At 40.8% G+C, this 20,944-nt stretch overlaps 1 protein-coding gene across 3 annotated transcripts in view; it reads left to right on the top strand.

Moving 5' to 3' along the window:
- Positions 1-565: 565 nt before the first annotated feature.
- abcc6a (ATP-binding cassette, sub-family C (CFTR/MRP), member 6a) overlaps positions 566-20,944 on the top strand; it is a 28,385-nt gene continuing 8,006 nt past the window's right edge. The window contains exons 1-16 of one of the 3 annotated variants that reach the window (XM_061769747.1): positions 566-1,080; positions 3,832-4,008; positions 4,118-4,243; positions 9,206-9,343; positions 12,505-12,627; positions 13,765-13,826; positions 14,007-14,138; positions 14,713-14,919; positions 16,929-17,106; positions 17,424-17,585; positions 17,688-17,780; positions 18,241-18,444; positions 19,473-19,619; positions 20,027-20,114; positions 20,587-20,656; positions 20,754-20,880. In XM_061769747.1, coding sequence (XP_061625731.1) covers positions 1,039-1,080; positions 3,832-4,008; positions 4,118-4,243; positions 9,206-9,343; positions 12,505-12,627; positions 13,765-13,826; positions 14,007-14,138; positions 14,713-14,919; positions 16,929-17,106; positions 17,424-17,585; positions 17,688-17,780; positions 18,241-18,444; positions 19,473-19,619; positions 20,027-20,114; positions 20,587-20,656; positions 20,754-20,880 — 2,076 coding nt within the window. In that variant the 5' untranslated portion in view covers positions 566-1,038. The remainder of the gene's footprint in view (positions 1,081-3,831; positions 4,009-4,117; positions 4,244-9,205; positions 9,344-12,504; positions 12,628-13,764; positions 13,827-14,006; positions 14,139-14,712; positions 14,920-16,928; positions 17,107-17,423; positions 17,586-17,687; positions 17,781-18,240; positions 18,445-19,472; positions 19,620-20,026; positions 20,115-20,586; positions 20,657-20,753; positions 20,881-20,944) is intronic. The other 2 variants (XM_061769744.1, XM_061769746.1) reach the window with 2 other exon arrangements.

Below are 20,944 nucleotides of genomic sequence, written 5' to 3'. Positions count from 1 at the left end.
TCAAGTCGTATTTCCCTTTTATATAATTTGCGACAGCATATCATGATGAATTTAGGTTTTCTACTTCTATCAATACAACATTTCCCCAACTGGTTTAGATGACTTATTAATATATTAATAATTATTAATTCATCTTATTTTCAGCAGGTTTTTACTAATACTGGGAAATCCATGCAACACTAGAAATCCCACAGAAAAACTTACTCATAATTTCGTTTGGACTGAAAAACTATCAATACCAGTATGCTACTACAACTATGCACTCACAAAGTGGTTTCTGCACAAATGTGCAAGTTTGTTCAGCTTTACATGAAGACATGTCACACAACAGCGACTGAATTTGTAATATCCTGACTTTGACAGCTGCTGAATGATGCTTTAGTCGCACTTTAAATTGTATAAGTTGCACAAACTGTGTGATCAGATGAGGTGATGTGTGAGATGTGGAGTTGGGAGATGTGGGCAAAAGGGCTGGGAGAAGGACTTGGAGAGGAGGCAGTGAGCGAAAGTAGGAGGAGTTTTTCCGGGTGGGGGACCGTCATCCCATTGAGGGGAGTAGCTTTGGTGTTTTGATTGAAATCCAGCAGATGTGGGACAGAGGAGAGGGGTGTGAGAGTGCGAGAGAAAGAGAAATATTTCCACCCACCTACCAAGGAGACACACTCATAAACAGGCAGGCAGACAGGGTGAGAGTTAGAATGAAACAAGCTCTCAGGGCTGCAGCAGTTCAAACCTATGCAAACTTTCATTGAGAGCTGATGTTCTATTAAAGGGGAGGACAAGTCACACAGACAGACACACTCCAACGCTCACTCGCTAATAAACACTGAGACATTCAGACACATAAGCAAGGACAGGCCTACCTAGGAAGATTGGCATCCAAAAGAGAGGCGAGGTCCATTAAGGACACACAGTGAATTCTTTATCCTGACTCGGGCAAACACGTGTGCTGAAGGTGTGCTACCTAGTGTGAGGAGCAGAACTGGACTGTTTCAGCCCAACAAGTAGAGCATCAGAGAGGAAGCAGCAAGCGAGTGGATGGATGCCTTCTGCCGACTCAGTGGCCTGGACCCACTCTGGGTGAGTCTCAACAGACCTTTTGTGCTTTCTCTCTTTTCTCTTTCTCTCTCTCTCCCTCTCTCTGCCATTGGTCATGTTTATAGTGCAGATTAATCTCCAACTTTGTGACTCATCTTAAATGTTGGGTGTTAGCAGTTATTGGAGAAAGAAAAAAACACTAGCCATATGAGACTGCCGCTTTCTGCCCTCAAAATATCAAATGTCTATTAGTATCACTTCTTTCAGCCCACATGGGAATTTAACAGACTGTTTCCCACATTAAGTGTGGCAGGAGAATAGCACTGCATGTTGCGGCTTGCAGGAATGTAAAGTTAAGAGGTAAAGATGTTGCTTCCTTGGCATTAGGAAATCTCCATATTCCATATTTCAGCAAAAACAATGTCTGCGCTTCAGCTGGAATGTTCATGGTCAGAACTTGCCTCTTTTCACTCTGCTTTCATCACGCCCCCGCTATGTTTCTGGTTCTCATTACAGCACTTTCTGTTTTTGCTCCTACAAGCATTCAAACGTGTATCACATGTTGGGAAAAGGAAACTAAAGCCTGACTTGGTGACACATCAAAGTAAAGATGTATTGTTTTAGAACTGTAACATTGCAATGAGCATGTTTTGCATTCCTTGTGTGTTGGCATTTCTCTTTTGCTTGCTGCAAAGTACCTTCACCTTTTTAACTGTAGTAGTAATTAACCTTACACATACCTTGGAAACAACGTCATTGCTGGCTTTTTGGTCACGGCTTTGCCCTTGCGGTAGTGATGGGAATTTCTCTGACGCATACGAAGTCCAGCTGTCTATAAGAAACAAGCTGGAAACCTGGAAATGTACATGCAATATACATACTCAATAGGGTCATTTCCACCTTTTATTAACACTTGATCACTTGCACCGCAGCTTTATGGACACAGCCCATTAAATCCATATTGTGTACGGAGGGTATTTTAGCAGTTTTGTCTTCACATCAACGTGTTTGCCATATGAAGCAGACACCTTGTGGCATCCAAGCTGAAACCATTTCAGCCAAGGGTGAGAAACTGGATAAAGATGTGAAATGTACAAGAAAATGTTTGGAGTGCGTCCTCATGAAAGCGTTCTGTTCATCCCTTTGCCATTGACCACAGGAGTCAGAGGAGTCTGTGAAAGTTGCCGCCCACTCACTGGCTCTCAACAGTAATACTGTTTAAATGAACCTAAATGCACTTACAGAGTCCACAGATGCACAGTGAGTGCAAATCCTTTCATTACATAACACTGACCTTTGATTTACATTATATATATATATATATATATATATATATATATATATATATATATATATATATATATATATATAGTTTTTCTAGTTTTGAAAATTTTTGCAGGGATATGTATATGACTCTGTGGTGAGCTAGGCAAACATACAGCTGTAATTCAAAGTGAAACAAGTAGCTGCTAGTCAGACCATGATTCACCCTTTTGGCTCCAGAGGCTCTGAACAGTAGCAACTTATGGTAAACTGGAATTAATCACTATTCATGCTGGAACATTCACCCATTTCACATTTTTACACACTCTTGATCTTTTTACACACTCTATGAACAACAAAAATGAGACGCACTTTTAAATCAATTCAGTAATCAGGAGTTGAGATGGATATTTTTGTAACTCCTCGCAGAATTTAATTCTAAATGCTTCCAACGTGGTGTTTGGGGTAGGCCCATTTCTTTTCCAGCATCATTGTGTACATAAAGCAAGGTCCACACAGGCATGGTTGGAAGAGTTTGGTGTGGAAGAACTTGCACAGAACGCTGACCTCAGTCCCATCAAACACGTTTGGGATGACCTAGATGACAGACAGATTGTGAGTCAGGCCCCTGTGTCCAACATTAGTGCTCTTTGACCGCATAAATGTTATTGTGGAGGAAGAGTACAAAATAATCTTACGGACACACTTCAACATCTTCTACAAGTTTTACCAGAGGAGTGTAAGTTGCTCAAGGTATAAAGGAGAGACCAACTCCTTATGTTCTTTCACGTCCTTAGGAATGACTAAATGTTCCAATCCACGTTGATTGAACTAGTGCAACTTCAAGGGTTTAATGACAGAGCTGTGCATGTTAGGTTGTTATGTAACGGCATTGTAGTTTCAAGCCACTCTCCCTTGTCTAGCAATGCCAATCTGTTCTGCCATACGAGGAACTTTTAAACCACTTCCTTTGGCATCTTGTTAACAGAGCCAGACACCCTGCAGTTCACTGAGGTGATAAACAATACAAAGCAAGCCGACGACAACAAGCCACTTAGCTCTTTGTGTGTGCGCATGCATGCGTGTGTGTGTGTGTGCACGTGTTATTTTGTTGAGAAAGTCGTTGGTTCTGCCAATGTCATGTAACCTATAAATAACATTCCAAAAAATAGTATGCTGGTTTTGTGTTTGTAAACTTAGTTGCTGGCATAATCTTTGATCTCTTTGTCTGGCTTTGTCCAACTTAAATTGGGTCAAAGACATTTGACGGCTGACTCAGCTTTTCAGAGAAAGAAAGAAGGCCTCCTCACACAATCCAGCCTGGACTCACTCACATTTTTGTTGACTGTTTGTGGTTTTACTTTGTCCTGCTAGGAATGCTAAAACGTAGTCTGCATTTTCTGAATTTGGGCCTGGGCTTCTTACTTTCTCAGATAATTGATACTTGCAGTGTTATATCTTTACTTTATTGATCATTTCAAAACATGTTATTCTGGAAAAAATAAATCTTTTTTGTTATCTCTCTTGCAGGACTGGAACCGCACTTGGTACACAGCCAACCCAGACTTGACCCAGTGTTTTCAGAACACAGTTCTAGTGTGGGTGCCCTGTGTCTATCTGTGGCTCCTGGCCCCCCTCTACTGCCTTCACCTTTACTGCCATGACCATGGACGCATTCAGGTGTCCTCCCTTTGTATCGCCAAGATGGTGAGATTTGCATTAAACAAGTGCGGTCCTCTGTTTCTTGCATGATGAGAGGATATATTTGACTTTTTCTTTGAATAAAGCCTGAACCTAATATCACTGGACCATTTAGGTGCTCGGGTTTCTGTTGGCCTCTTTCGGCTTTGTGGAGTTTTTCTACATCTTACTGGAGAGGAGCCAGGAGATCGAGCAGCACATGGTCTTCCTTCTTAGCCCCATCATCCGCAGCATGACTGTGGTAAAAACTATGACTTTCCTTGAATTATTTTTAATCATATTCAAAGCATGGATACAAAAGACAGTTTCAGAAATGTCCCAGAGTACAAGTTAGTGTGTATGTGTCTAGTGTTTTCTTTTTTTTGTTCTTTTCCCAAAGTGACATTGCCAAATTCTGACCTGGGACACATATTACATAATTTTGGCAAGTCCACGTGAACGCGAATTGTTGGACAATCTTGTCGTCTTGATGTGAAACAATTGTTTCTGAAAGTTCACATTTTTTTTCTCGATCATTTTACCTACTGTATATCCATGGCATTTGCATCAATGCATTCACAACAATTAGCACATCCTACAATATGATGATTCCGTAAGTCAAAGCATGTCTCTGGTGAGTTTGAGTGAATATAAACTATTGATTCTACCTCAAATCACTCATCAGTCATTCTTTCTGTGTTGCCGGGGGTAACAAGAAAGTTCTGGGAATGTGGCTCACATGTTAACGTGCAAAGTGCAAACACATGAAAGAATATAGAATGTATCATTCACTGACAAGACAGGTGAAAAGCAAAATAACTAAGGATAGATTTATCGTCTTGCAGTCAATGTAAATATTGCATTATCCTGCAAAAATGCTTGTATTTGACCATCAATCATCGGGGGACACAGTGCACTTACATCAATTACAGTTTCATGTGAGAATAATGTACATACAGTAAGGGCATAATACACTGGATGTGTGGTAGTTAGGTGGTAAATTGTCAACAATACATGCACAATGCATTCAGTGCACAATGCATTCACACAGCTGCAATAAGCAGGGTCACATTCATGAAAAATGTAAACGTTTTCAAGCTTCACAGTCTCAACGTGACAGTTGTGTACAGTACTTGACAAGACTTAATGTAGGTTAATGGAGGAGGCATCATAATGCAGTCAACAGTCAGATGCCCGTCGAGGCACTGCTAATTGTATGTAACTTTACATACAAAGCAGCCACTTTCTGCAGGCATTTTTTGGTTTCTCGCTCTCCAACCCAGACAACCTTTCCCACCTGTGGTCTTTGCAGACTCCCGAATAAACACAAGCACGTGCTTGGATGAAAATACAAGACGTCCCTTGTATTGGGGGTTAATTTCAGAAATGGTCATTTATTTTGGCGGGGATATCATTTATCACATCAAGAGCCAACAAATATGGCGTGTGAGCTATCCCCTGGATGGTGATTGTTAGGGTTGGACGATACCACACTTTATATATTCGATACGATACTGATACTTTTTCTTGCAATTTCATCGATATTGATTTTGATAGTGATCATATCTTATTGGAATTTGTTTCTAGTCAAAATATTACACTACAGGCAATTCACATAACAAATGCTGACCATTTATTCCAAAATGATTAAATTACATATTATAACAAATAAAACAAAATGTAAAATGATTATGACTGAAACTGTCATGCAAACATGAAAAATGATCTCATTTTCTTGTCTTTTTTAATACTCTGAGCCAGGAATGTTCAATTTAAGTAAATTCATCTTTGTAGTGTGGAAATCAAGATGACTTAAATCCTCTGTGTTAGGTTTTTGCTTCTTACTTGACCACATAGACCCAACAAAATTAGAATTTTATACCTGGCTTCATCAGAATTCAGACATCTGAAAGAAAATGCATATTCAAACATACTATATTAAGTTTGTCTTAAGAAAATATTAGATTGTTATCATAATCTTTAAGGATTAAGGAACAGACACAACACAAGCATTGTGTTTGTCACAAGCTTAGCAAAGGTAAAAGTGCTGTCTGTATCTGGATATACCTTAACTTTTTGCAAACTTTCTGGGAGGGTCTTTTGCTGGACAGCTGGTTGTGCTGCAGGAGACTGGACTTTTAGTTCAACTTGTCTTTTTTCAAGCTCACTGTGGTTCTTGGTATGTGTGGCCTTTAGGTGTTTGAACAAATTGTTAGCGCTGCTGCCATGTAAAGCTGTTTTGTCATACACGCGTAACTTTATTGAGTGGTGTAAGACAACACCACACAACGCTTCGCTTGCTTCGCATTGGAGCTGGCTGTGTCGGAAACAAGTTGCATGTTTGATGTTATGTCTCAAGTTTCCTTGTCACATAATATGGACCAGCGCAATACTTCACCATGTGCGGGCGTGTATCAGCACATTGTAATAGAAGTAAGCTATGTAAAACAGATGAAACTGATCCATCCATCCATCCATCCATCCATTTTCTGAACCGCTTCTCCTCATTAGGGTCGCGGGCGTGCTGGAACCTATCCCAGGTATCATCGGGCAGGAGGCGGGGTACACCCTGAACTGGTTGCCAGCCAATCGCCGGGCACATACAAACAAACAACCATTCGCACTCACATTCACACCTACGGGCAATTTAGAGTCTCCAATTAATGCATGTTTTTGGGATGTGGGAGGAAACCAGAGTGCCCGGAGAAAACCCACGCAGGCACGGGGAGAACATGCAAACTCCACACAGGCGGGGCCGGGGATTGAACCCCGGTCCTCAGAACTGTGAGGCTGACGCTCTAACCAGTCGTCCACCGTGCCGCCTGAAACGGATCCTTGGACCCCAATTTGTTAGCTATTATCGATATTTAAGGAAATCGATGCCAAATGTGAGTATCGATATATAGGTACAACAATGTCAATATGCCCATATCCAGTGATCCAGTGATTGTGGCCACTGATCACTGCTTGGGCCAGCTGAATGTATTGGATGGGAACACTTTGTCAGTCCATACAAAGTGTGGTTGTTTGACTGAAAAAGGCACTAATATCTCAACTACAATAGACCATCCCATGACGTACTGTAAAACTTGATCCTTCATTGTACTTCTAAACGTCTCGTGTAATTACAATATAAGGTAGGGGTTTCAATTTAGCATTAATGATGGCTTTTGTTCCACAAACTTACACACAAATGCAAACATGCTTAATAGCTTACCATAATATAGCAAGTCAAAAAAGGGACCTTCAAATGCAAAGCACAATTTTCACTCACTTCAAGTAATGCAATTTAAAACTCATCATCTCAGGACAGAAAGTACCTTAAACCAGGGTCATACACATTGCCAAAAGTATTCGTTCACCTGCCTTGACTCACGTATAATCAGAAGCGACATCCCCTTCTTAATAAATAGGGTTTAATATGACATCGGTCCACCTTTTACAGCAATAACAGCTTTAACTCTTCGCTTTAAAGGCTTTCCACAAGGTTCATGAGTGTGTGGAGGGATTTTTTTACCATTTTTCCAAAGGAGCATTTTTGAGGTCACACAGTGTTGTTGGACGAGAAAGCCTGTCTCTCAGTCTTCGTTCTAATTCATCCCAAAGGTTTTCTATCAGGTTGAGGTCAGGACTGTGCAGGCCAGTCAAGTTCAATCAGACCAAACTCTCTCATCCATGTCTTTTTGGACCTTGCTTTGTGCATTGGTCCACAGTCATGTTGGAACAGGAAGGGGCCATCCTCAAACTGTTCCCACAAAGTTGGGAGCAATGAATTGTCTAAAAGCTCTTGGTATGCTGAATCCTCCAGAGTTCCTTTCACTGGAACTATGGAGCCAATATTTTGGACAGTTCCATGCTCCCTCCTTTGTGGGAACAGTTCTTCCATTTATAACATGACTGTGCAGCAGGCAGGACGAGATGTTTACAAGCAGAACTGGCACATTTAATATGGCAGGCACACTGATGTATCCCTGCCAATGGCCAACACACTTGTTGGTAAATCTTCATAGAAAATTGAGCACGCACTGCACTCTCAATTGAATGCACCAACACCTTGCCCACACTACCTTAGCTCCATGAAATGCGCTGACGCCTTGCCCCCACTAGCTCAGCATGGCCGTTGGAATGCGGCTAAAAGGGAGAGTGTCGTATCTATACTTACTTCCTTTTTTTCTGCTTTTATGTTGCATCGTTGCTCACTTTAGAAGGTTTTAAAAGTAACGAGATCATTTTTTTAAATGTAAGGAGTAGAAAGTTAAGCTACATGTGTTTAAAAAGGAAGGAGTAAAAGTAAAAAGTCACCAGAAAAATAAGTTCCCAAATAAAGTACAGTTACCTGAAAAATCTACTTTAGTAAGAGATATTATACGATGGCAGAGAGCATGTCATTTGGCAAAGAAAGGCAAAACATGTTGTCCTCCCAGTGCCTGCTGAGGTACATTCACAACCACATGGACATGAAGATTGTATTGGAAAAGAACAGCAAGAATAAATCCACAAGTTTAGAACACCAAATAAGAGGCCAGAGATGTTGTTTACGTCAGTGAGGGCACATTGTGATGTTCCTCCTGGCCAACACACAGAAATCTTCCCATGTCAAGTCGTTGATTGGAAAATCCAATTACCACGAGTCTTTAATAATCAGTACTGTGGCTGATCCCAGACTAACCAATGTGGTGCTCTTTTGGAAACCCAAACTTGTTTTTTCCCACTTGGTAAGCTGGCCCGATAGCGTAACGTCTCTTTTTGCCAACCGCTCGGATTGTATAGTGGCTCAACACCCAATACTTGACTCCACTGAGGACAAGTGTGTCCCATTATTTTGGAGTAAACAACATGCGGCACATGCGGCTTTATCCATGAGTAGTAGGTTCATCATCTCATATAGGGATAAACCAGGCCAGGGAAAATCCCAGAAACCTAATTGTCAGAACCAATACTGGTCACACTAGACCAGACCAACTCTGTAAATCTTTTCAGCTCTCTTGCTTTGGCAGTGAGTACATTTAAGGTAGCGCTTTATTTTCTTCCAGTGAATCAAAATGATATTCATGTATTATAAATACTTCAGTATAGAACAATTAAATGTGGGTTTCTGTTTGCTTTAAGTGGTAGAAATCATAATAGGATTCCAAGCATGAGTTTGGCGCTATATTTTCTGGCTCTGGCAAGAAGCTACTCTTCTAAGTTCATAGGTCATTTTCCTCTCACTATTTCTGTTCAGATCCTGGCTTTATGCATCATCCAGTTGGAAAGAATACGAGGTTGTCGCTCTTCTGTATTCCTCTTCCTCTTCTGGGTCTTGGCTGTTGTTTGTTCCCTGGTGCCTCTCAGAGCAAAGATCCAGCTGGTCATAGATGAGGTATGTTGTTATTGTTAATTATCTATTCCATTAATTTATCATTATGTCTGTTTTATATTAACTTAAATGCACATATGTTGGTTAGAATTGTCCCCAGTGAACCTGTAGTGTCAAATACCATGCAGTCACATCTAATCAAGTGTGCTGCTGCCCATAGTCTAGACGCAAGTTTCCAGGAGCACAGCTTGAGCTGTATGCTATGTCAGCAAAGTGTTATTTCATCTTCCATTTTAAACCAAGGTAACTGAACATTAACCAAGTGTAGGAGCATGACATTGCCAATTCTGGTCAAGCCTGTGTGCGTTTAGACTTTTCTTTTCTTCCTGTGCCTGCTGTGAGACACTGCAATCATTGTTGAATGGGTGTAAGTTTATATTTAGATGAGCAAAGCTATGGGGCTTTTTCATTTGCATTTCTAAAAAAAAAAAAAAAAAAACACACGCAAAGAAACACGTATCCATATTTTCATTTTATCGCCCTCAGTGTGATATTCCCACACTGCTCGGGGGTTTGTAATGATGGGTCTGGGATAAATGTTGGTGAGCCATGGCAGTGCAAGGTCAGACCAGAAGAACGTCATCATTGGGTTTATAGGCTTATTCACTGTAAACAAACTGACAGATGTAAACGCATACATCCATACTTAAAGCTTTCACACTTTCGATCGACATTTTGATTTCAATGTAATTGAACACACAGGGACACTACTATCCGTCTTCTTTGCATCATTTACTGTATCTACGGCATAATGAACAATATTCGATTCCTCCTTAGCTTTAAATTCCAACCTGGTTCATTTAAACCTAATCATCACAGTTACACATGAATGAGATCATAATAGCTTTTTGCATTTACTTATTTATTTCCATTTTTCTCTAATTAACAAAGCAGGAAATGCATTAGTATTCTATTCAAATATACATTCTCTGTAAGTCCTTTATGATTAATTTCTTTTATATTTTTACTTAACCTTCATCTTTCCAGGTAAGGCAATTGAGAACAGATTCCTATTTGCAATGCTGACCTTGCAGCAGGCAGCTGCCAATTATAACTATCAATTACAATTACAATTAACATGCTTAATTATAATTGGTGCCCTGCGATTGGCTGGCGACTGGTTCAGGGTGTACCCCGCCTCCCGCCCAAAGATAGCTGGGTTAGGCTCCAGCCGCCCGCGACCCTAGGAGAATAACCGATAAAGAAGATGAATTATGAATTATAATTGCCAGCTCAGTGATCTAGTGGTTAACATGTATGCTTCACAGTTCTGAGTTTTGGGTTTTGAATCTCAGCCTTGGCCTTCAGGTGTGGAGTTTGCATGGTCTCCCCGTGCTTGCATAGGTTTTCTCTGGGTACTCCTGGTTCCTCCCACATGTTTGTTTATATGTGCCCAGCTGGGTGCATCCCGCCTCTCGCCTAAAGTCAGCTAGGATAGGCTCCAGCTCACCCGCAACTTCAATGAGAATAAGCAGTTTGGAAAATGGATGGATGGATGCATTAGAATTAAAGAAAAACGTCGCAAAAATTATTTCAATTAATGCCATATAGATGCTTCAAGAATAACCGCATCCTGCACAAAAAGCAGAGTACAGTATTTGGCCTGAACTGTTGTGTCTTGTCAGAGTTCTACAGGTAGATTTTACTAGTTATTATCATGAGAAGAGCCCTACAAAAGGTAAAACAAGATAAAGTCCATCCATCCATCGATTTATATCCTCACTAGGGTCGCAGGCTGTATTCGGGCGAGAGGTGGGGTACACCCTGAACTGGTCGCCAGCCATTCGCAGCAAGAAAAAGTCATTTTTCAGTTTTCTACCAGCCAAAATTTCCTTCATGCATTCAGATGTTGTTTTTCTAATTTGTTCAAACCAACATTCCTCATCTGTTCTGAACTACATTTTCCAACCAATCTTATTGCTGTCAGGAAGAATCCTACTTGCAATTACATTTATGCCGTCCATTCATCTTCTACCGATCCTGAACAGGATAATTCCAAGGTCACAGGTGAACATAGAGCCAGTTTCTGCAAACTTTGGGAAGTGGTGAGGTCCACCCTGGCATTTTCGGCAAATCACCATTCACACTTACATTCGCACCTATCGGCAATTTAGAGAAGTCAGTTAATCGACCATGCATGTTTTTGAAATGTTGGAGGAAGACGGCGTACCGGAAGAAAGCCCACGCAAACACGAGGATGTTGATGTAACACGTAGCACATCCTTACTGTAAAATACTGTATGCTGAGAGTATGTACAGTACTTTATGCTAGGTTTTTGTTGTTGTTGTCCCTGTTACCTGCACTTTTTTTTAAACCAAAAATACCTGTCACATATTATCATGCACAATTCCCTGTGACATATTTTACTGAGACATTTTTAAAATATTTACAAGAAAGTGTCTAACTTGTCTGACAGTGTTGTAGACTGAAGACAGGGTTCATGTTTGTTGACCCTTCGCCATTCTTACTTAACCTACATTTTTCTCACCCACACTTCCGACCAGCTTGACCGTGTTTTTCTATATGTGGAAAGATGAATTTGGTCTCATTATATCCCCTTCCTGGGCACAGCTCCACAGTGTTCAGAGAAATTTGTTTGTGTTTGCCATAGTTCTGGATTGCATACAGTACATACCCATACTGTTGCACAACAAACTCGCTGTGGCTGTGGCGCTGACCCAAGAGTAGAAATGTGCCAAAATAAACAGATTCTGTATGATAAGGATAACATTTACAAAAGATTCTACATAACAGACAAGTATGAATAGTTTATATCACAGGGGTGTATAACCCATATCCTCTGCTATAAAGTGTGTACATATGGGGAAAGCAAAAACATGGGAAAGTCCATTCAGTGCTGTGACTCTGCTGAAAGTGCATCCAAAACCATAATGAAGATAGATGAAGTTGACAGGATGTTGTGTGATATGTTTGTGGAGATTAAGCAATCAAAAAAACATTTGATGCGACTGAAAACTGTTGGTTATATAATGTTAGTTTTGCTGTGACATTTCCACCCACAAAACCACTCATTCTCTTCTTGGCTTTAAAGACAAAATGTCAGACTTACTAAACGTGCCTGTAATAGATTACACCAAATAAACTCACTGACTCATGTGTTGCAGACATGCTCTCTAAAGGTTGATCTTTACTTACTCCACAGGGCATTGCCTCTGATATTGTGAGATATTTGGCTTTTTTCTCCTACTTCACGATTCAACTGGTCCAGCTCTTCTTGTGCTGCTTTTCCGACCTACCTCCAGAGGGGAAAAACATTTTGGAAAAGGTAGGGAGAGGAAAATTTATCTCACTTAGGTTAAAATACAGCACTATTATTCTACCTGAGCATCTTGTGGTTCAAAACTTTTGTTTGCAGGACACTCTGCCTTTTGGAGGCAATGATGTGGTTTACCTCTTTACCCTCTCACCTCACTGCTTTAGCTTCCCATGAGAAGAGTGTGAACAAGCACTTTTTTCCCCCCCTTGTCCTACTGCATACCATTAACATGACACATGTATTTCAACGTCCAATGGACCCTGAAACTCTGTAACCGAGAACACTATTAACTATGACTTATCATTGAACACAGCTTCCATGTCGCCATAGTTATTTGTTTGTATTTTATTTTATTTGTTTCAATATAAAAGAGATAATAATTAAACCGTATCCTCATTATTGTAGTTGTCGTTTGCAATGGTTTAGAACTGCACGGCATCATACTGAGAGCTGTTCCTGATATTTTGCCCACCAAACCTCCTCCCTCAAGACGGTGAAAGTGAGACCCTCATCAATCAAAACAGAATTGTGATGTCATATTTCCCTAGTGATAAACCATAAAAACAGCTGGAAAAGTCCCGAGCAGATTTCTGGCCCATGGTGCGGTCTAGAAGCCACAGACTGGCGTCGTGGACACACCCATTGCTCGTTCCTTGGTGTGTCCTCCTCTTTTTCCTCCACTTCCTTCTCCTCCTCTGGTTAGCGTTACTCACAGTCAGAGAGGAAGTGAAGAATAAAATGCTAGAGTGTTGCTATAAAGAGAGCAAATAACCTCGTGAGGGGGTGGCAGGATGGAGGGGAACATATGGTTGAGAAGGCAAACCTTCTGTGTGTATGCCTGTGTGTGTGTGTATGTGTGTGTGTGTGTGTCTGTGTGTGTGTGTGTGTGTGTGTATGTATAGGACGGTTGGCGATGACACATTTCCGATCCGTCTGCTGCTTTTGACCTGAAAACAACATTTTTACACTGGGCTCTATTTGCAGATGCAGACTTGTGGGAGCTCATGGCCTCTACTCTGAACCACCTTTTATTTGCATTTCATAAATACACTCTTTGCTATTATACTCAGTGTGGATGTCAATAAGCTGTTTTTTTTAGCATTTACTGTTAAAACAATAGTAACTCTGGTTTTAATTCTGTTGCAGAATCCGTGCCCTGTTAAAGATGCCTCTTTTTTGTCCAAGATTCTCTTCTGGTGGTTTACTGGGTAGGGTCCTCAAAACCTCCCTTATTTGAACCCACATATGACTCACCCCCACAACATTTGTACTTGTTTACGTGTGTGTGTGTGTGTGTGTGTGTGTGCGTGTGTGTGAGTGAGTGTGTGAATGTGTGTGTGTTCTGTTGACAATTATGTGTGTGAATCATCTCCACATTTGCTCCACAGGCTTGTTGTGAAGGGATATCGCACTCCTCTGGCAGCAGAGGACCTGTGGACGCTGAGAGAGGAAGACACGTCACATAAGATTATCTCTGTGCTGCAAGAGGACTGGACAGTGGAATGTGCCAAGATTCAAAAGTGAGATCTCCTCATGCAATTGAGACATCCCAAATAGTAGTCACGAGTAGATACAAAAACACATTCATATTGCATGAAGACACCTAAACTCACATGTTCAAACTTTTCCCTGGTTTGTAACACTTTATATTCAAGTCCTATCGTGCCAATGATTATATAATGATTTCATAATAACTCTAATGACATAATCTGACATATTTTTCCCGACTTCAAAAGGCAAATAAAGAGCCACCGATTACATTAATAAAGACATGCTGTATTTATTTATAAATTCTGCTGATTGCGCATGTATCCAGGCTGCAGGTTATAACAATACTGTAGACAGTACTCATCAATGTGCTCATGTGGCCTGTATTGTAATCCATTCCACTGCTCTCATGATTTCTCCGTTCCTCAATAAAGGAATCTTTCTATTTTTCAATATAGCCAAATGTCATGCATGACCCAACTTAAATGAATGGTCCAGGCAAAGTACGGTTGTGCTAAGATTACAAATGCATACATAGGTTACTGTACAATACTGGGCCCTAGCAGCAGATGCCATGTGTGTAACTGTTTTTCACTCCTATTACAGGCAGGAAAAGGCCTTGACATCAGGTGTGGCACTGGGGAGCAGGTTGCCGGACCAAGCTCAGCTTCTCAGGAAGCTTCACAAGGAGCAGAGCTCTGGCTTCTTTCTGTTCAGAACTCTGGCACGCAAGTTTGGGCCATACTTCCTTACTGGTACAATGTGTATCATATTCCATGATGCCTTCATGTTCGCCATTCCCCAGGTGTTGAGGTAAGACAAAGAACAGGTTTCTCTTTTAAGAGTAGCTGTTTTCATATTTCTTATGCCCTGGCTTACGTACACACTATACCATAGCACAGTTGTCAAACTCAAGGCCCAGGGGCCAGATCCGGCTCACCATTTCATTTCATGTGGCCCACGTAAGCAAATCGTGTGCATCAATTCATGTTGTCCTGGACCAAAATTTAAAATTATTTTCACTTTTAAAAACGCATTTTAAAATAAGAAAGTTAGGAGTGACGCGGCGGCACGGTGGACGACTGGTTATAGAGTAAGCCTCATAGTTCTGAGGACCGGGGTTCGATCCCCGGCCCCGCCTGTGTGGTGTTTGCATGTTCTCCCCGTGCCTGCGTGGGTTTTCTCCGGGCACTCCGGTTTCCTCCCACATCCCAAAAACATGCATTAATTGGAGACTCTAAATTGCCCGTAGGTGTGACTGTGAGTGCGAATGGTTGTTTGTTTGTATGTGCCCTGCGATTGGCTGGAAACCAGTTCAGGGTGTACCCTGCCTCCTGCCCGATGATAGCTGTGATAGGCTCCAGCACGCCCGCGACTCTAGTGAGGAGAAGCGGCTCAGAAAATGGATGAATGGATGGATGGATAGGAGTGACGCGGGTGGGTGCATGAGTTTAGTGTTTGGACCATTTTCAAGCATATGAAAACCAAGCAATGTACAAAAACAGGGACAAGATTATGGTGAAGAAAATGTCGAAAACAGAATTTTACGAAAACTAGGGCATACAAAAACTGAGGTTACACTGTACATATAATGATATGTATGATGAGGTGACTATGCATTTATATAGTTCCACAGTCATAACAGCCCTCTGAGGGAATCCATTACTACAAGGTGGCCACAAAAATGAGTTTGACACCCCTGACTATATGGCCCAAAGTATAGTATTGAGGCACCTTGTATTACACATACAGGAACTCTGAATTAACATTGAATTAGGTAGGGGCAGGGTGTGCCAATTCTTGATGGATTTAGTCATTAATTTTAATCATAAGTGTGTCCAAACACTTCATTCCATATAGTGTGTATTAAGCGTATTAACAAGGTTAATACTAATTGATATCGTGGCCTCCAAGCTAAAAAAAAAAAAAAAAACAACAATATGGAGATGTGAATGAACATGCGCTGTGTGAAACAAATGAGGCAGTTTTGGTTAAAAAAAAAAAACAAAAAAAAAAAGGAGGTTTGCGGTATATTGAAGTTATGCAAGTCATTATATTTAGAAATATAAACTGTCGTGTGTGTGTTACTGAGACACATTTCCAGTGCTTGCGTCCCACACACAAACCAAGTGACACTGAGTTCAATGTACTGCGTAAAGGAGCTGCCAAAAGCTCCAAACCTCAAGTTGGACTGAACCTAACTGGATTTAATTCAGTTAAAAAGAAAGAGATGCACTTGTTATGGTGATTTAAAAATACAGCAAACAAAAATATCCCAGGCTAAATTAAATGGAGATATCAATAAATGTTACGTATTTTATCCCAGATACAGTAACAATGTTATTGTCATTTTGTAGCCATTTGTGTCAAAGACAACCAAACAAAACTCTGTCACGTGGCAACAAAGAAAGTAAGTCAAGGCCCCCTCTCACCGTACTGTTACAGTGGTCAAACTGGAATGTTGTTTTTGAGGCACAAACACTGAATTATTTGAAGTGCTAATTAGGGTCATGGATTTGTAAGCAAGAAGTAGACGAAACCACAGTCTTTCACCTCAGTGAGGCACAGACACAGACAGACCACAATAAGGCAGTTGCTGGCATAGTGTGAGGGCAGGTTGGTTACAAACTGAGCAATGTTGCGCAAACAAAACTGCCTTGTTTTAATTGCATTGAATTTGTGTGGCCATCACTGGACACATGAAAGTTTGAATTAGAATCATGTTGACAGTGAAATCATATTTGTCTCTTCTTGATTTATGTCAGCAAATGTGCTAATTCTGCTTTAGAACGATCTAGTTGTATACGCCTCTTTGTCTTTAGTCTTCTGCTGGGCTTCATGCGAGAGGAAGATGCGCCATTGTGGAAGGGCTACTTCTACGCCACTCTCATGTTCCTGCTCTCTTGCCTCCAGTCCCTCTTCAACCATCAGTACATGTACACTTGCTTCACAGTGGGAATGAGGGTTAAGACAGCTGTTATGGGCCTGGTTTACAGGAAGGTGGGTATTGTTTATCCTTATCTATTTTACCATATTAAGCCAAAAAAAATTGACAGTGCACAGGACAATGATATTTGGACTGTGTACCTGTTGTCCATAATGTCTTGCCAAGATGAAGCGAAGGTTTGAGGTTGAACTTTTTGTCAAGCGGTCGAGCCCAACCTTTGATTGATTCATTAATTGACAAGAGTTTTTTTTCCAAGACAGTTGTTCATATAGTGTGGGTGTATATCTTCACTAAAAAACAAACAAACAAACAAAAACAATTCCATTAAAGTGCATGCAATAATAAAATGTCTCTTTTGTTGTCAATCCAGTCTTTGGTGATAAATAGCGCTGCCAGGAGGACCTGCACTGTTGGAGAGATTGTAAATCTGGTTTCAGCAGATACTCAGAAGCTCATGGACTTTGTGGTGTACTTCAACGCTGTCTGGCTGGCCCCCATAGAAATTGCCCTTTGTCTCTTCTTCCTGTGGCAAGTACGTGAATGGGGAATGTTATGTGTCTGTTATTTGTCTGATTGAAACTTCTACTACTACAAGTTGTACTTCTATAGCCAATGTTTGCCTTCCTTTTGGTAGCACCTTGGACCGTCAGCATTGGCAGGTATTGCCACAGTCATCCTCGTTTTTCCACTGAATGGACTGATAGCAAAGAAAAGAAGCAAGCTGCAGGTAAAAATGATATACAGGAATCCTTCTTCGATTTTTTTCAGAGCAGCTCTCTTGTTGTATGTTCAGTCCAGATTGTCACATCTGGTTTAGATAATAGCTGAGGAACCATGTGGGTTCAGGGCCTGTATGGTACACTGTGTCTTGTCTTTTAGTCCACCCTTTATAGTGTGACTCTAACAATGACTGGAAAGCGCAGGCATACACAACTTCACATTTCTCTAAGACAACATGTGGTTTTATGAATTTGCAGTCTAATTTAATCAAACCCAGTATTGGATTGTGACCGCATTTCTGACCCTTAATTCCAGACTTGTCATGAATTGTTACAATATTCAAAAGTTCTATTCTGTTCAGGAAAACGTGTGGCACTGTACTCAGAGAACAGATCCATTCTCACAAATATTCTTTACTTTTCGCTGTGCATAAAAAAATGAAAATACTTATTTTTTCTGGTCAACAGGAGATTCAAATGAAGTTCATGGATGGCCGCATCAGACTAATGAACGAGATTTTGAATGGAATAAAGATTCTGAAGTTCTATGCCTGGGAGAAGGCCTTCCTGGAGCAGGTGTTGGGTTATAGAGAAAAAGAGTTGAAGGCCCTGAAGAAGTCCCAGATCCTTTATTCCATCTCTATTGCATCTTTCAATTCCTCTTCTTTCATGGTAAGAACACTAGATTAAAGCAATTGTACCTTTTGTGAACAAAGCAACACACAATCACAAAACCCCAACACCATTAAATATACATACAGTTGAACAGGTATCTATCTATCATTCCTTAAAAGAATAAAATATCATACTAAGTTCAGGTTGGATAATTTGCATTTGTGTAGAACTGCACTGCATCATCCTGGGAGCTGTTTCTTTTGTAGCCTAATATAAAATATTGGTCGGAGTGTCCTTGAGCAAGATAATGAGCCTCCTGTTGCTACTGATGCTGCAACATCAGTCGGTGGATGAGGAGCAGGGGCGTGCAAAGTGTGGGGCGGACGTTGTATCCACCGTCTTTAAGAGACGCCCAGAACCTTGTACTACAACAATAAATATATAGGTAAATTAACGCGGCATAATGGAAGAGAGTTTAGTACATCTGCCACATAGTTCTGATGTTGGGGGTTTGAATCTGGGCCCAGCCTTCCCTTGCACATTTTCCCTGTGCTTGCATGGGTTTTCGCCAGCTTTCTCCCACATTCCTAAAACATGCATGTTAGGTTCATTTAAGTCTCTAAATTTGTCCAAAGGTGTAAAAGTGGCTGAATGGTTGTTTGTCTTTATGTGGGATTAGCTGACAAACAGTCCAGGGTGCAGCTCATCTTTTGCTCAAAGTCAGCTGAGATACCCTCCATCTCACCGGAGACCGTAATGAAGATAAGCAGTATTGAAAATGGATGGATGGATGGATGGATGGTTCAATTAATAACTGTTTGACAGAATCAGTGACAGTGTAGCTAATGAACTGTCCAGTTAGTGTGTTCCTTCTTTGCCAGAGTATGTGTAGCACAGATTTTTGGCCAAGCCAACACATTCATGTTGCCTTTCATTTTCCGCACATGCACACAAATGTATGTTTTATCTCCAGATTTAGGACACTGTCCTATATCTTTGATGGATTGTCAGTTAGTGGGATTTGTTGCTAATGATGAAACAGAGATAACTACATTTCAAAAATAGCATGTGTTACCGTCCTCCAGATTGCTTTTGCGATGTTTGGAGTCTACATAATGCTTGATGACAAAAACATCCTGGATGCTCAGAAGGTTTTTGTTTCAATGGCGCTGATCAACATTCTGAAGACCCCACTTAGCCAGCTTCCATTTGCAATAAGCACAACCTTGCAGGTAAGCATATACTCAAAATTGCCATGATATTGTTTGGTCATACACTCCCATATAATGCATACACCTTTATAAACAAAGTAATGCCATGTGAGCTATTATTTAACAATATGCTTTTTACTGTGGCTGTAGTTTGCCGTGTTGTCGAGCAGCAAAACTAACATACTGGGAGCTGTGTGTAATATCTTTGACTCACGTTGCTAAATTAAGCAATAACCAAAAAATTAGACCAGCGCTTAGTATGATGTGGTGCACTAACACCCTGGCAAACTCTTTAAATAAAATATCTCTTACAGTGCCATTCAAAGCCTTGATACAGCTCTATTAGATCTCACTGGATTGTGGAAAAGGTCATAATGTTGTGGCCAGCCGGTGGATAGTCAGAGGATGAACTACTTTTTCTGTTCCAGGCTGTGGTTTCACTAAAACGTTTGGGGAAATATCTGTGCTCAGAGGAACTCAAAGTGGACAATGTCTTAAAGGCTTCATTGAGCTCTGGTAAGAACCCCACCTACGGTTAAATGAATACACTGATGAATGAATTGCTATTTTCCCTATAAAGACTGTCACAACACATGGACACATACCACCAGATTTAGTTGTTTGTGTTTGTGGAGCACAACAGCCACTTCCCGGGCCTCCAGGATGACAGACAGACAAAGTAATGACAGGATGCTCCCATTTAGTGGTTGAACATAAATCAGCACAAGAATTCAAAGTTTTGATTTATGATGAGAGAAATTCGGCAAACATGCTCCGGTTTTCTGTGTCACACCTGTTCAGACAGTCTGTAAAAAGCAACAGCTCTGTAATTCGTATGATGAAGTAAATCTGCTTGTAATTACAGCCTGACAGCACTCTGATGAATCTCTTGAAGGGGCATTTTTTTAAAGGGTTATTTGTTACTTTGGATTAAAGACCGTGACACCTACGTAGCTTTTTATTGCTCATTTGCTTTTCTCTTGCTTAGACGGGGAAGATGTGCTGATAGAAAATGGAACTTTCAGCTGGTCTGCGGAGGGCCCTCCATGTCTTAAAAGGTATATGCTATCAACAAGAGTAATTTAAAAAAAAACTAAATCCATTAGAGAATCAGGACTGACATACAGAAGATTTGCTGTTGCTATTTATTCACAGAATCTCCATCCGTGTGCCACGGGGTTCGCTTGTAGCTGTGGTCGGACACGTGGGCAGCGGAAAGTCGTCTTTATTGTCTGCCATGCTTGGAGAAACAGAAAAGAGAAGTGGTCATGTCACTGTGAAGGTACAGCACGGTATTCTCCACATGCAAGCCCTACTCATGTTTGCCTCATTAAATAATTAATATT

Source organism: Phyllopteryx taeniolatus, chromosome 4, assembly GCF_024500385.1.
Source record: "Phyllopteryx taeniolatus isolate TA_2022b chromosome 4, UOR_Ptae_1.2, whole genome shotgun sequence".
NCBI classification, from domain to species: Eukaryota; Metazoa; Chordata; class Actinopteri; order Syngnathiformes; family Syngnathidae; genus Phyllopteryx; species Phyllopteryx taeniolatus.
The sequence above is the reverse complement of the archived record's forward strand: the minus strand, read 5'-3'. Positions and strand labels throughout refer to the sequence as shown.